Genomic DNA, 13964 nt, shown 5'->3' on the forward strand with positions numbered 1-13964 from the left:
TGGTAAATTCACACAAATAAATATCAATACTCATCTTCAAAGTTATGCCCCATTTGTATTTTTTTACATAGCTGATAAAATTTAAAAATAATATTTAATTTGAAAATAACATTTCCGGAGCTGGATCTGTGGCATAGTGGGTAAAGCCACCGCCTCCAGTACCCACATCCCATATGGGTGCTGGTTTGAGTCCTAGCTGCTCCACTTCGGATCCAGCTCTCTGCTGTGGCCTGGAAAAGCAGTAAGAGATGGCCCAAGTCCTTGGACCCCTGCATCCATGTAGGAGACCTGTAGGCTCTTGGCTCCTGGCTTCCGATCTGCACAGCTCCAGCCGTTGCTGCGAATTGGGGAGTGAACCAGCAGATGGAAGAATTCTCCCTCTCTGCCTTTCCTTCTCTCTCTGTGTAACTCTGACTTTCAAATAAATAAATAAATCTTAAAAAAGAAAATAACATTTCCCTCTGTGATAAAGAAAACATGAAAAGTGGTACAGCGTAAACACACAGCCATTGGAATATGCAAGGATTTCAAAACTTTTTTGCCCTGTAATTAATGTGTCTTTTAATTCCGTTTTCCACATTCTTTTTGAAGTACCCATGTATCTGTAGTAGAGGAAGAAAAGTATTAATAGTGATTATATCTTTGTGGTAGGAATTCAGGTGGTTTTTATTGTCTTCTTGTATTTTTAAATGTGTACCTCCTCATCAATATGTATGGCTTTGTAGTTAGGGTCAGCACTCTGAGTGCTGTGCATGTTTGCTGTTTCCCAGCGTAGCTGCTGAAACCACGCCCTGTTTTCCAGGTGGGAACGAATGACGGCCCGGAAGTGGTGGTGGTGGAGCTGTGCTGTTCCCGGGACTCTGGGGACTGTCCTTTCCTGATCTCCGCACACTTCCTGCTGGCTGATGGCGTGCAGGTGATGCTCTGTGTACTGATCCCTGTGTGTTTATCCAACCCCTGTTCACAACTATTGCAGTGTCCTTAAAACTGGTCAGTGAGCCAGCCAGCCTGCTCCCCTTGCTTTTCTTACCTGATGTCAGCTCAAGCTGCTGTAACAAATTCCACAGGCTGGGGGCTCAGACAACAGACATTTCTCACACTGCTGCAGGCTGCACCTCCAAGGTCAAGGTGCAGCAGGATTGGTTTCCTCTGAGGTCTTGCTCCCTGGTTTGCTGTATCCTCACATGGTCTTCTCCTCTTCTTAAGGACTCCAGTCATACTGGATCAGAATCCACTCACATCACTTTATTTTACTTAAAAAAAAATTTTTTTTTGAGGTTCATTTACTTATTTGAAAGGCAGAGTTACAGAGAGAAGCATCTTCCATCCACTGGTTCATGCCCCAAATGGCTGCAAATGCTGGGGCTGGGCCAGGCCAAAGCCAGGAACCTGGAGCTCCATCCAGATCTGCCATGTGGGTAGTAGGAACCCAAGTACTTGGCCCATCTTCCAATGCTTTCCCAGGTACATTATCAGGAAGCTGGATCTGAAGTGGATTAGCCAAGACTAGAACTGGTGCTCATATGCGATGCTGGTGTCATTGGCCGCAGCTTAGCAGGCAGTGGGTTTGCCTCCTGCACCACAACACTAGCCCCACTCAACTACATCTTTTTTTTTTTTTTTTTTTTTTTTTTGACAGGCAGAGTGGACAGTGAAAGAGAGAGAGAGAGAGAAAGGTCTTCCTTTGCCATTGGTTTACCCTCCAATGGCCTCCGCGGCTGGCGGGCTGCGACCAGTGCACCGCACTGATCCGAAGGCAGGAGCCAGGTGCTTATCCTGGTCTCCCATGGGGTGCAGGGCCCAAGCACTTGGGCCATCCTCCGCTGCACTCCCTGGCCACAGCAGAGAGCTGGCCTGGAAGAGGGGCAACCAGGACAGAATCTGGCGCCCCGACCGGGACTAGAACCCAGTGTGCCGGCGCTGCAGGCGGAGGATTAGCCTATTGAGCCGCGGCGCCGGCCTCAACTACATCTTAAAGTCTCTGTATACAGGGCCGGCACTGTGCATAGTGAGTAAAGCCACCACCTGCAGCATCAGCATCCCATATGGGCACCTGTTCTAGTCCTGGCTGCTCCACTTCTGATCCAGCTCCCTGCTAATGAGCCTGGGAAAGCAGCTGAAGATAACCCATGTACCTTGGCTCCTGCACCCTCATGGGAGACCCAAAAGAAATCCTGGCTCCTGTCTTTGGATTAGCCCAGCTCCAGCCATTGCAGCCATTTGGGGAGTGAACTAGTGGATAGCAGATCTCTCTGTCTCTCTCTCTGTAATTTCAAAATAAATAAATAAATCTTTTTTTAAAAAAACTTTATGTACTTATACAATCTCACTCTGAGGTACTGGGGGTCAGGACTGTGCATTTCAACCAAGTGGAAATAGTTTCCCTTTGGAGTGTGGGAGGTAAGGACAGCACACCAGACCAGAGCATCACAGGGTCCTGCCAAAGAGAATAGTCCCTGAGAAGGAGACACATGGGATTCCTGCCCTGTTCCACACCACTTATGGGACATTTTTCTAATGTGTAAACCTCTAAAGCAATCCCTTAATACGTTCATCAAGCACCACCTGCTGTGTACTAAGAATCTAGTGCAGCTGGAACCCAAAGAGAAAACACTCTTGTCACTTTGACCCTCAGAAATCACCACCTGGATGGAAGCACACCCACTGTGACAGTGCTGCTACCCAAATGTGTGTGCAGCATACAGGGTCGGTCGGGGTCACAGAGCCCTGGGAATGGCAGAGGAGACTATGCAAAGGCCATGACCCTTACCCTAGGTCAATACCAACTCAGGAGCACAGTTCTCAGCTAAAGCATGTAAGAGACAAAAACAAATTCAGTTAATGCCTAAAGTTCAAATAAAATGTGAAACATGCCAGGTGTCTTCTCAACTATTCAGTTACAGATCCACCATGGTCCAGGAAACAGCAGAACACCCAGCACTGCTCAGTGGGAGGGGCTCACAGGCACTGGACGTGTCTTACTGTGCCTCCTCCCCAGGTGTCAGCTCAGGTGCAAGGCAAGGATACGCAGGTGCATACAGATCCACCTGCCCCACAGGAACCCTTAGCTCTTATACCATCAGCCTTGGTTCCAGATGCCCTCGGGGAAACACCACTTACAGGAGTCATCATTGAGAGGGAAGCCCAGGGTCTGGGTCTCCCACCATTTGTTCATGAACTCCCAGTCTCTGTGCAGTGTATCAGGGAGAGGCCATATTGGCCAAGCAATTTTGCCAGTGTAACAGCTGACATTCTCACTGCCATCAGGTTTCCATGGGAACAGCTAAAAAGTTAATCCAAGGTCAGAGACATCCAGGAAGGAGACTTTGAACCCAAATTGTTAACTTTGAACCCAGAATGTGTACTATGTTTTGTGGAGGGTTTAGTTGTTTGGGTAAAAAACAAGTAAACATGAAGTAGAAAGCCTTGATACTAGAATGTGTTACAATGTTCTTTCTCCAGTCGGTCCAGGGAACTTTCCAACCTTAGCCAGCCAGAGTCTAGAACTCTCCTTGGGTGAGCCTGTCCACCTTGCAGAAATGAGTGACCTCTTAACCAGAAATGAAAGAGCTCCTCTGCAGTTTACTCTTCTTAATAAAAATGTTTTGGAGCAAGCATTTGGTGTGGAGGTCAAGATACTGTTTAAGGGGCCAGCACCATGGCTCACTTGGTTAATCCTCCGCCTGCAGTGCCGGCATCCGATATGGACACTGGATTCTAGTCCCGGTTGCTCCTCTTCCAGTCCAGCTCTCTGCTGTGGCCCAGGAGGGCAGTGGAGGATGGCCCGAGTGCTTGGGCCCTGCACTCGCATGGGAGACCGGGAAGAAACACCTGGCTCCTGGCTTCAGATTGGCACAGTGCCGGCCATGGCGGCCATTTGGGGAGTGAACCAATGGAAGGAAGACCTTTCTCTCTCTCTCTCTCACTGTCTGTAACTCTACCTGTCAAAAAAAAAAAAAAAATGAGATGTTGCTTAAGAAGTCTACATCCCATATCTGAATGCCTGGATTCAAGTCCTGGCTCCTCTCCCAAATCCAGTTGCACTCTAGGAAGCAGTGGGTGATGGCTCAAGTGGTTGTGTCCGTCCATCTGTGTAGGAGACCTGGACTGAGTTCCTAGCTCTCAGTTTTGACCTGGCCCAGCCCTGACTGTTGAAGGCATTTGGGAAGTGAGCCAGCACATGGAGATCTGCCTGTCAGTCTCATTCTGTCTTTCTCTCTGCCTGTCAAATAAGTAAAATAATTTTTTTTGACAGGCAGAGTGGACAGTGAGAGAGAAAGAGACAGAGAGAAAGGTCTTACTTTGCCGTTGGTTCACCCTCTAATGGCCGCCGTGGCCAGCACGCTGCGGCCAGCGCACCACGCTGATCCGATGGCAGGAGCCAGGTACTTATCCTGGTCTCCCATGGGGTGCAGGGCCCAAGCACTTGGGCCATCTCCACTGCACTCCCTGGCCACAGCAGAGAGCTGGCCTGGAAGAGGGGCAACCGGGACAGAATCTGGCGCCCCGACCGGGACTAGAACCTGGTGTGCCAGCGCCGCAAGGCGGAGGATTAGCCTAGTGAGCCGTGGCGCCGGCCAGTAAAATAATTTTTTTTTTTTTGACAGGCAGAGTGGACAGTGAGAGAGAGAGACAGAGAGAAAGGTCTTCCTTTTGCCATTGGTTCACCCTCCAATGGCTGCCGCGGCCGGCGCACTGCGGCGGGCGCACCGCGCTGATCCGGTGGCAGGAGCCAGGATCCAGGTGCTTTTCCTGGTCTCCCATGGGGTGCAGGGCCCAAGCACCTGGGCCATCCTCCACTGCACTCCCTGGCCATAGCAGAGAGCTGGCCTGGAAGAGGGGCAACTGGGACAGAATCCGGCGCCCCAACCGGGACTAGAACCCGGTGTGCCGGCGCCACTAGGCGGAGGATTAGCCTAGTGAGCCACGGTGCCGGCCTAGTAAAATAATTTTTAAAAATCATTTTTGGGGACAGCATTGTGGCATAGTGGGTTAAGCCACCACCTGGGACACTGGCATCCCATATGGGCACCAGTTCGAGTCCTGGTTTCCCCACTTCTGATCCAGTTCCCTGCTAATGCACCTGGAAAACAGCAGAGGATGGCCCAAGTCTTTGGGTGCCTGAACCCATGTAGGAGACCCAGAAGAAGCTCTTGGCTCCAGCCTGGCCCAGCCCTTGTGCTGTGGCCATTTGAGAAGTCAACCAGTAGATGGAAGATCTCAATCTCTCTGTCTCTCATTCTCTCTGTGTAACACTGACTTTAAAATAAAATAAACAAATCTTTAAAAAATCATTTTGATGGAAATATTCCAAAATTATGATAAATTCTACCTACTTTAAAATTATTTATATATTTAATTTCATTTTATTTACAAGGTCCAGAGACAAAGACAAAAGGACAAGTTGAGATCTTCCCTCCATTCGTTCATTCCTCAGTGCCAATAACAGCTAGGGCTGGGCCAGCCTGAAGTCAGGAGCCAGGAGTTCTGCTTGGACTTCCCACGTGAATGGCAGAAACCCAAGAATTTGAGCCATCATCTGCTGCCTCCTGGAGTGTGCATTAGTAGAACCCTGGATTGGAAGTAGAGGAGTTGGGACTTGAACCCAGGCACTGAAGTATGGCATGACTTGCAAGTTAGTGACAAACTTCAAAGCTACTTAGAATAGGAGATAAAATAAGAATCTGAAGGCTCTGAATGAACATTTGAGTCAGCTGGTGCTGTGGCTCAATAGGCTAATCCTCCACCTGCGGCGCTGACACACTGAGTTCTAGTCCCAGTTGGGGTGCCGGATTCTGTTCCTGTTGCCCCTCTTCCAGTCCAGCTCTCTGCTATGACCCGGGAAGGCAGTGGAGGATGGCCCAAGTTCTTGGGCCCTGCACCCGCATGGGAGACTGGGAGAAGCACCTGGCTCCTGGCTTCAGATCAGTGTGGTGCACCGGCTGCAGCGGCCATTGGAGGGTGAACCAATGGTAAAGGAAGACCTTTCTCTGTCTCTCTCTCTCTCCCTGTCCATTCTGCCTGTCAAAAAAAAAATTTTTTTTTTAGTGACTCCCCAAGGAGTCACATGGTCTTTTCTCTCTGTTGTGCCTGCTCAGTCTTTTTCATTTTACTCCCAGGTTTTAGGCTGTTTTAGGTTTAAGTAACTCCTTCATGGCAGAGATCTTATGCCTTGTGTGTGTTCAGTATACAGTAGGTATAAATAAAATAAAGATGGATGTGTGAATAAGTTATTGTGCCCTTGCTGTATACTATCATTCACAGACTAGAAGACAGGCCACTGTAAAGAAAACCTCTGCAGAAGCAAGTGAATATTATGAAAACTACATTGAAGAGCTGAAGAAGCAGGGATTTCTACTAAGAGACCATTTCACACCCAAAGCCACCCAGTTAGCATCTGGAAAACTGCAAGCAGTAAGATTGATTTGTGCATGTTTATGGATTGAATATTTTGATAGGCGTGTGTTCTTTCTTAAACACAAAAGACTGGCAGGAGAGAAGAGGAGGAGTTAGGGAGAGGAAAGGTGGGCCCCTAGACAAGCATGGAAGCTGAGTGGGGAGCGAGTCCCAGGCCCAGCCGTGAAAGGTATTGCATATTTCAACAAAATCCACTCACAGCATTTGAAAGATTTCATGACAGTTTAGGCCATGAGCAAGGGCTGTCAACCTTGACTGCGTGTGCTTAATGCCAGTACCAGACCTGGAGCTTACACGGTGAAGGGAAAGGCAAGGGGAAAACTGAAATGAGAAGAGCTGAGGGGCGGGGAGAGGAGGCTCAGAATCAGAGAAGAGAGTGGAGGAGGTGGAGGCCCGGAGTATTACAGTGACTCTGTCTCAGTCTGTTTCCTGATACTGTAACAAATACCTGGAGCTGGATATTTTATAAGTAAAGAGGGCTCTGGATTCTGGTGGCAGGAGAGTCCCAAGAGCTGGTGTCAGAACATGGCAGAGAAGCAGAAAGACTGGGCATTTCCTCCAGAAAAGCACTCCCCCTTCTGTGGACTGGGTCCCCTCAGACCACAAGGCCTCACCTCCCATGCTTCCAGCTCTGACCCCTGCGGGGATGCAGGCCTGTCCTGTGAGGCTCACACTGTTGGGATGCTGGGGCAATGATGGCGTTCTTCGACAAGAAGTATCAGAGACAGTTTTGATGAACATGTCCATTTATTATCAGGCACAAGCTTTTACAGGGCAGGCAAAGAGGAGAGTAGCTAATTCAGGGCAACACTAATTCTATAGGATAAAGCCAATACTGGCACCTCTATGCTTCTCCAATCAGCTTGAAGGTCACGTAACCCACATAGCCTTCCAGGTGGTCTTTATGGGTCTGGGCCACACCCAGGAGCTGTTTACTTGGTTGACAATTACAATGTTCTTCAACAGGAAGTGGGAATGAGGGAAATGTGCCTGGGGCTTCTGCCACCTGCCAGCAGTCAGGTCATGTGTGGGTACCAGTGTTCTGAGCCCCCGACCAGGGCCTTTCCCAGGAGGCATGGTATGCCATGACCTCTTAACCTCCTGCATGGGCTAGGCAGGCAGTCTGCCAGCCAGGCACAGGATCACCTGCAGTGGGACACACTTGAGCAGCACCCAAACAGTGGCACCAGGCTCAGGTGAATTACTTCTCTCACCTCTGCTTTCACCCAGCTCACTCACAAGGCCTTTTTGGTGGTGTTTCTTTGTCGTGTTGCAGTTGCTTTTGGAGGAGGTCCTGGGCGCCAGCACACTGAGCACAGAGGTGAGCGATTTGGTGGAGCTGCTATGGGCCGAAACCCTGGGCCATCTGGAGCACACACTGCTGAAGCCAGTGAACAAGATCAGCCTCAATGATGTGAGTCAAGTGCCTGAAACACCGTGGGACAAACTGCTTCCTGGCTGCTTAGCTCAAGTAGTAATGCTATGTGTGCATGCTAGGTAGATTGTTTTGGAATTCATTTCTGGCTGTTCCTTCCTAAGATCCTGAAGAAAGGGAACATTAGGAGCGGGGCAGGGTGGGGAAGAGGAGAATAAGCCTCCCAGGAACCCAGACATCCCTTTCTGGCATTATCAACCCCTGGATGACCTGAAGTCGGCATTCAATGCAGGCTAATTAAGAGGCCAAAAGGTTTGTAATAGACCTGAGGGTGATGGCTGGTCTTGATCCTAGTTGGATGCCCCGGCTCCAAGCTGCACCGCAGTCTCATACCTTCTGAGTATCTTGGGCAAGGCAGGTGTGCTCTGGTCCCCAGAAAGCATGCTTCCCTCCTGTAGTGTGTGTAATTGCAAGTGAAAGAGCAAATGAAAGAGGATCTCTCCAATGGGACAACTTGTGCACTTGCGTTGTCATGTGAAAATAGTACAGTTTTTCTCTATAGGTTTAAATTCATTTATTTTGGGGAGAACAGTTCCCCAGGGCAACAAGCATGAAGCACTTGTGCAATGAGAAACATGATCCAGGGGTCTTGTTCCTGCCTTGATGCGGGCATCTTTCCACATGGGAAAAGCAAGTCTCCTCCAGTTGTATTAGTATCTCTTTCTCTGTGTGTGCATATGAGGGCTCTTCAAAACCTTCCTGGAAAAACTAGGCATAGATTTCCAAAAAAATTGTTTGCCCCAAATAAGCGTACCTTTTAATTCCACTCTTCCATGAACTTTTTGAAGTACCCTTGTGCACATATGGATACAAGTGCATGGAGGTTCTTTCTTGTACGTCATCTGAGCCCAGTTTTGGAGGAATCCTCCTGGCATCATCCTCACAAATGAGATGTATTTCCAAGCAACATCCTCATTCAGTTCATGCAGCTAACAGTAAACCATGGATAATTGTGCTGTGCCCAACAATTATTTTTGATATTGTTATACATGCTCATTCATGTATGAGCTACATTTAATTTTTAATAAGCATATTTGATCTCTTTAAAGGTGAGCAAGGCAGAGGGAATTCTCCTTCTAGCAAAGTCAGCACTGAAAAATGGAGAAACAGCAGAGCAATTGCAAAAGCTGATGGCTGAGTTCTACAGATTAATACCTCACAAAGGCCCAGCCACTGAAGAAGTGAATCTGAAACTGTTAGCTAAAGAAGAGGACCTCTGCCAGGTAAAATTCTGAAATAGGAAATTTAATTCAAAATATGTTTGGGTGGAGGGTGGTCCTTAAAAACCTGATGAATGGGGCCAGCGCTGTGGCCAAGAGGGAAAAACTGCTGCCTGCAATTCAAGCATCCCATATGGTCACCAGTTCGAGTCCCAGCCTCTCCACTTCCGATCCAGCTCCCTGATGATGCACCTGGGAAAGCAGTAGAAGGTGGCCCAAGTCCTTGGGCTCCTGCATCCACATGGGAGACCCGGAAGAAGCTCCTGGCTCCTGCCTTCAGATTGGCCCAGCTCCAGGCATTGTGGCCATTTGGGGAGTGAACCAGCAGATGGAAGACCTCTCTCTCTCTCTCTCTCTCTCTCTCTCTCTCTTTGTAACTCTGCCTTTCAAATAAATAAATAAATAAATCTTAACACCAAAGCACAACAGTCATCTTCAGGGCTATGATCAAAAATAGTTGAACCATTCTAAAATGTTCTGGGTCTTTAGGGAAGTTTTCTAAAGTATGTTTCTAAACATGTGCAGAAATATGTTTAGAATCACCATGTTGTGAACATAATTTCCAGGTCATGGCTTAAACAATGAGGACATCAGTGGTCCTAGACAATTACAAGCCCAGGTGTGGGGTGGCTGATGGCCCAGTCCCCTGAAGATGATGCCTGTTTGCCAGTGGTATCATCAGGGTATCTGTGCTTTCCATCTCATGGCTCTTCCTATAAAGCAGCTCCTCCCCTCCCAGCCTGCCTCCCTCAGTTCCAGCGTGGAGCTGTAGTAGTCCCAGCAGCCCATCTGGAATACTTGCTTTTGTGTCTCAGAGGGCAAGTCTCCAGCAGACACCTACTTCTCAGGGCAGAATTGAGTCTCCTGAGCTTCCTTGAGCCAGTCACACGTGAGGGGAGCAGAATGACCGCCTCTTCCGAAATGGGCCATCTCCTCCGAGCTGGGAGGAGGCAGAAGGCTCTGTTGGCTAAGAGGAAGTGGCTGCAGCGGCCACTCCTGCCTCAGACGAGGCTGACTTCCCACTCAAGTCTGAGTTGCCTCTGTTTGGGCAGGACTGGGACAAAATGGGAGATGCAGACCAACCTTCAGGGGCATCTGTGGAATGGTGAGTGTTCGGGGGAAATGTTAGCCTTGAACGAATCCCCAGAAGCATCAAAGTTAGTGAAGAACCAGTAAATGAGAGGAGATACAAGGCCCTTCCAAGTGTGAAGTTCCATGAGATGTAGAATCTCATGAGCACATTTGCTGAGAGGGAAAGTACGCAGATCAGCCAAATACATTTTTAAATGTTTGTTTATGTATTTATTTGAAAGGCAGAGTGACTCAGAGAGATGGAGAAAGAGAGATCTTCCATCCACTGATCCCCAGATGGCCACAACCACCGAGTCTGGGCCAGGCTGAAAACAGAAGCCTAGAACTCCATCCTGAAGAAGTGGCCATCAAAGAAGGAAGTACTTTTCTCCAAAGGGAGGACAGAACTTCCACTTCACTAATGGCCTTATCTAAATTCTGATGGAGTTTGTGGATTCAAAAGGCTTCCATAGTCTAGAGCAGAGCCTAGTCATGTCAAGAGCCTCAGGTGGTCATTGATGTCATACATAACAATTAACACTCGTTAAATTAACAACAGGAGTCACTGTACACTAACTCCCCATGCAGGACCTCTGTCCTCAATGCGTTGTAGTCTGAGAGTTGAATGTGATACTTATTCTCAAACAGTTTGTGTTTGTGTGTATATGTGTGTGTCTGCAAATTGTTGAAATCTTTACTTAGTATAGAGTTGGTCTTCTGTGTACAAAGTTTTTGAAAATGAATTTTAATGGAAAATGGGACTGAGAAGGGGAGAGGGAGGAGGTGAAGGAGGGGTGAGAGTATAGGTGGGAGGGCAGATATCATGGGGAGAATAACTATATTCCTAAAGTTGTACATATGAAATTTGTATTCCTTAAAAATTAATTAATTAATTAATTAACAAAACAACTTCATCCTGGTCTCCTTCATGGGTGACAGGGGCCCAAGTACTTGGGCTGTCTTCTGCTGCTTTGCCAGGTGCATTAGCAGGGAGCTGGATCAGAAGCAGAGTAGCTGGGACTCAGACTGGCCTTCTGATACAGGATGTTCCCATTGCAAGTGGTGGTTTAACCTGCTGCACTACAATGCCAACTCTTCCAGATAGTTCTTAATTGGAACTTACATTTCGAATAGACAAAAATATCTACGTGATTCAGAAGTCAAAATTATGGTAAAAATACGTACTCAGAGAAATCTCTGGTCCACCCTTTCCCTCTCCCTCTGCTTTCCAAATAAATAAAATAAATCTTTGAGAAGGGGGGACAGTGTTGTCACATAGTGAGAAAAGCCGCAACCTGTAATGCCGGCATCCCACGTGGGCTCTGCTTCGTGTCCCAGTGGCTCCATGTGGTCTGGCTCAAGACTACACTCCTGGAGTGCAGAACACACTCAGTGAACTTTTTTTAAGCTGAATTGGACTTGAAGTCTACTGATCCTAAGATCCCATTTACTCACTATCCACTCCTCACTGTGGGATCTTTTTTTAATTTTAATTTTTTAAAGATAAACACTTTTTTAAAGATTTATTTATTTATTTGAAAGTCAGAGTTACACAGAGAGAGAAGAGGCAGAGAGAGGGAGAGAAGTCTTCCATCCGATGGTTCACTCCTAAATTGGCAAAAATGGCTGGAGCTGCGCCAATCTGAAGCCAGGAGCCAGGAGTTTCTTCCAGGTCTCCCACACAGGTACAGGGGCCCAAGGACGTGGGCCATCTTCCACTATTTTCCCAGGCCATAGCAGAGAGCTGGATTGGAAGTGGAGCAGCCGGGTCTTAGAACTGGTGCCCATATGGGATGCCAGCTCTTCAGGCCAGGTCATTAACCCGCTGCACCACAGTGCCGGCCCCACACTGTGGGATCTTAAGCAACTGATTTAACTTCTCAAAGTCTCACTCTCCTTATCTGTATGACATTTCTTCAAGAAATTCATGGAAAATGGATTTAAAAAATTGAACTTTATTTTTGTGCCAAAATTTTTTTTGAATCTGTGCATAGTTTTTTCATTGCATGTTATTTTCCATGAACTTTTTGAATACCCTTTGTATAATGAGGATAATAAGCCCTCCTCCGCTATTACAGTAAGGATTAAATGAATGATGTAGCGGTCAGCATTGTGGTACAGAGGATTAATTCACTGTTTGGGATCCCTCCTCCCATATTAGAGCATTGGTACACCTGCAACACCAGTATCCCACATGGGCACCACTGGTTCAAGTCCAGGATGCTCCACTTCCAATCTAGCTCCTTGCTAATGCGTCCAGGAAAGCAGCAGAAAACAGCCTAAGACCTTGGGTCCTTGCACCCATGTGGGAGACCCAGGTGGTATTCCAGGTTCCTGGCTTCAGCCTGTCCCAGCCCCAGCTGTTGTGGCCATTTGCTGAGTGAGCCAGAGGATAGAAGATCTCTCTCTCCCTCTCTCTGTCTCTCCCCCTCTCTTTGTAAATTTGCCTGTCAAATAAATAAATCTTTTTTTTTTTTAAAAAAAGGCCCAACTGCTCCACTTCTGATGCAGCTCCTTACTAATGCTCCTGGGAAGCTGCAGAAGATGGCCCAAGTGTTTGGGCCCCTGTCACCCGTGTGGGAGACCTGAGTGGAGTTCCAGGTTCCAGGCCTAGCCTGGCTGTTGCAGCCATCTGGGAACTGAACCAGCTGATGGAAGATATTTTTCTCTCTCTGTCTCTCCCTCTCTCTGTCACTCTGCCTTTCAAATAAAAAAAAAAACTTAAAAAAAAATAAATGAACCATCTTCCAGGCCAGCTCTCTGCTGTGGCCAGGGAGTGCAGTGGAGGATGGCCCAAGTGCTTGGGCCCTGCACCCCTTGGGAGACCAGGATAAGTAACTGGCTCCTGCCATCGAATCAGCTTGGCGGCCATTGGAGGTTGAACTAACGGCAAAGGAAGACCTTTCTCTCTGTCTCTCTCTCTCTCTCTCTGTCCACTCTGCCTGTCAAAAAAAAAAAAAAAAAAAAAAAAGAGAGATACATATTGCTATCACCGTGCATTGTGTGATCAGAGAACCAACTTTGTTAACCTTAATACACCACTAATAGAAAATATTGATCCAAAGCTTTGGTGAAAAAACTGGTTTTCCCATTCCTTTTGAGAAAAATGTTAATGTGATATAAATAGACATTTTGATAGGTGCTGAGTCTAATGTCTGTATATCACTTCCGCCTACAGCTAATAAGGGACATGGTTAATGTCTGTGAAACTAATTTGTCCAAACCCAACCCACCATCTCTTGCCAAATACCGAGCTTTGAGATGCAAAATTGAGTACGTTGAACAGAATACTGAAGAATTTTTTAAGATTAAAAAAGAGATACTGCAGAGCAGCCGCAGGTAAGCCTAAAGGAAGTACCTCAGGAGCTGCGATGATGTGTTGCCCTTTGAGGTGCTGTTAAAAAAGGGTTCAGCCTTGTAACTTGGATGCTGGTTAAGGCATCCGCAGCCTACATTGGAGTGCCTGGGGCGGATACCGGGCTTCAGCTCCTGACTCCCGCTTCCTGCTAGTGGGAGGCAGTGGTAATGGTGCTGCTGTGAAAACTTAGACGCTTGGCCAGCGCCGTGGCTCACTTGACCAATCTGCCATCTGCGGCGCCAGCACCCCGGGGTTCTAGTCCCGGTTGGGGCACCGGGTACTAGTCCCAGTTGCTCCTCTTCCAGTCCAGCTTTCTGCTGTGGCCCAAGAGGGCAGAGGAGGATTGCCCAAGTGCTTGGGCCCTGCACTCACATGGGAGACTGGGAGGAAATACCCGGCTCCTGGCTTCAGATTGGTGCAGCGCCGGCCCTAACAGCCATTAGGGGAGTGAACCAACGGAAGG

General features: G+C 47.9%; 1 protein-coding gene across 6 annotated transcripts in view; it reads left to right on the forward strand.

Moving 5' to 3' along the window:
- Window positions 1-13964, forward strand: part of PARP4 (poly(ADP-ribose) polymerase family member 4) — a 91484-nt gene that overhangs the window by 14757 nt on the left and 62763 nt on the right. For 5 of the 6 annotated variants that reach the window (XM_008259954.5, XM_089304344.1, XM_089304341.1 and 2 more), the window contains exons 6-10: window positions 803-916; window positions 6265-6414; window positions 7694-7831; window positions 8902-9075; window positions 13322-13482. In XM_008259954.5, coding sequence (XP_008258176.4) covers window positions 803-916; window positions 6265-6414; window positions 7694-7831; window positions 8902-9075; window positions 13322-13482 — 737 coding nt within the window. The remainder of the gene's footprint in view (window positions 1-802; window positions 917-6264; window positions 6415-7693; window positions 7832-8901; window positions 9076-13321; window positions 13483-13964) is intronic. The other variant, XM_089304345.1, reaches the window with a different exon arrangement.

Source organism: Oryctolagus cuniculus, chromosome 9, assembly GCF_051225735.1.
Source record: "Oryctolagus cuniculus isolate XC-2025 breed Fujian yellow rabbit chromosome 9, ASM5122573v1, whole genome shotgun sequence".
Lineage (NCBI taxonomy): Eukaryota > Metazoa > Chordata > Mammalia > Lagomorpha > Leporidae > Oryctolagus > Oryctolagus cuniculus.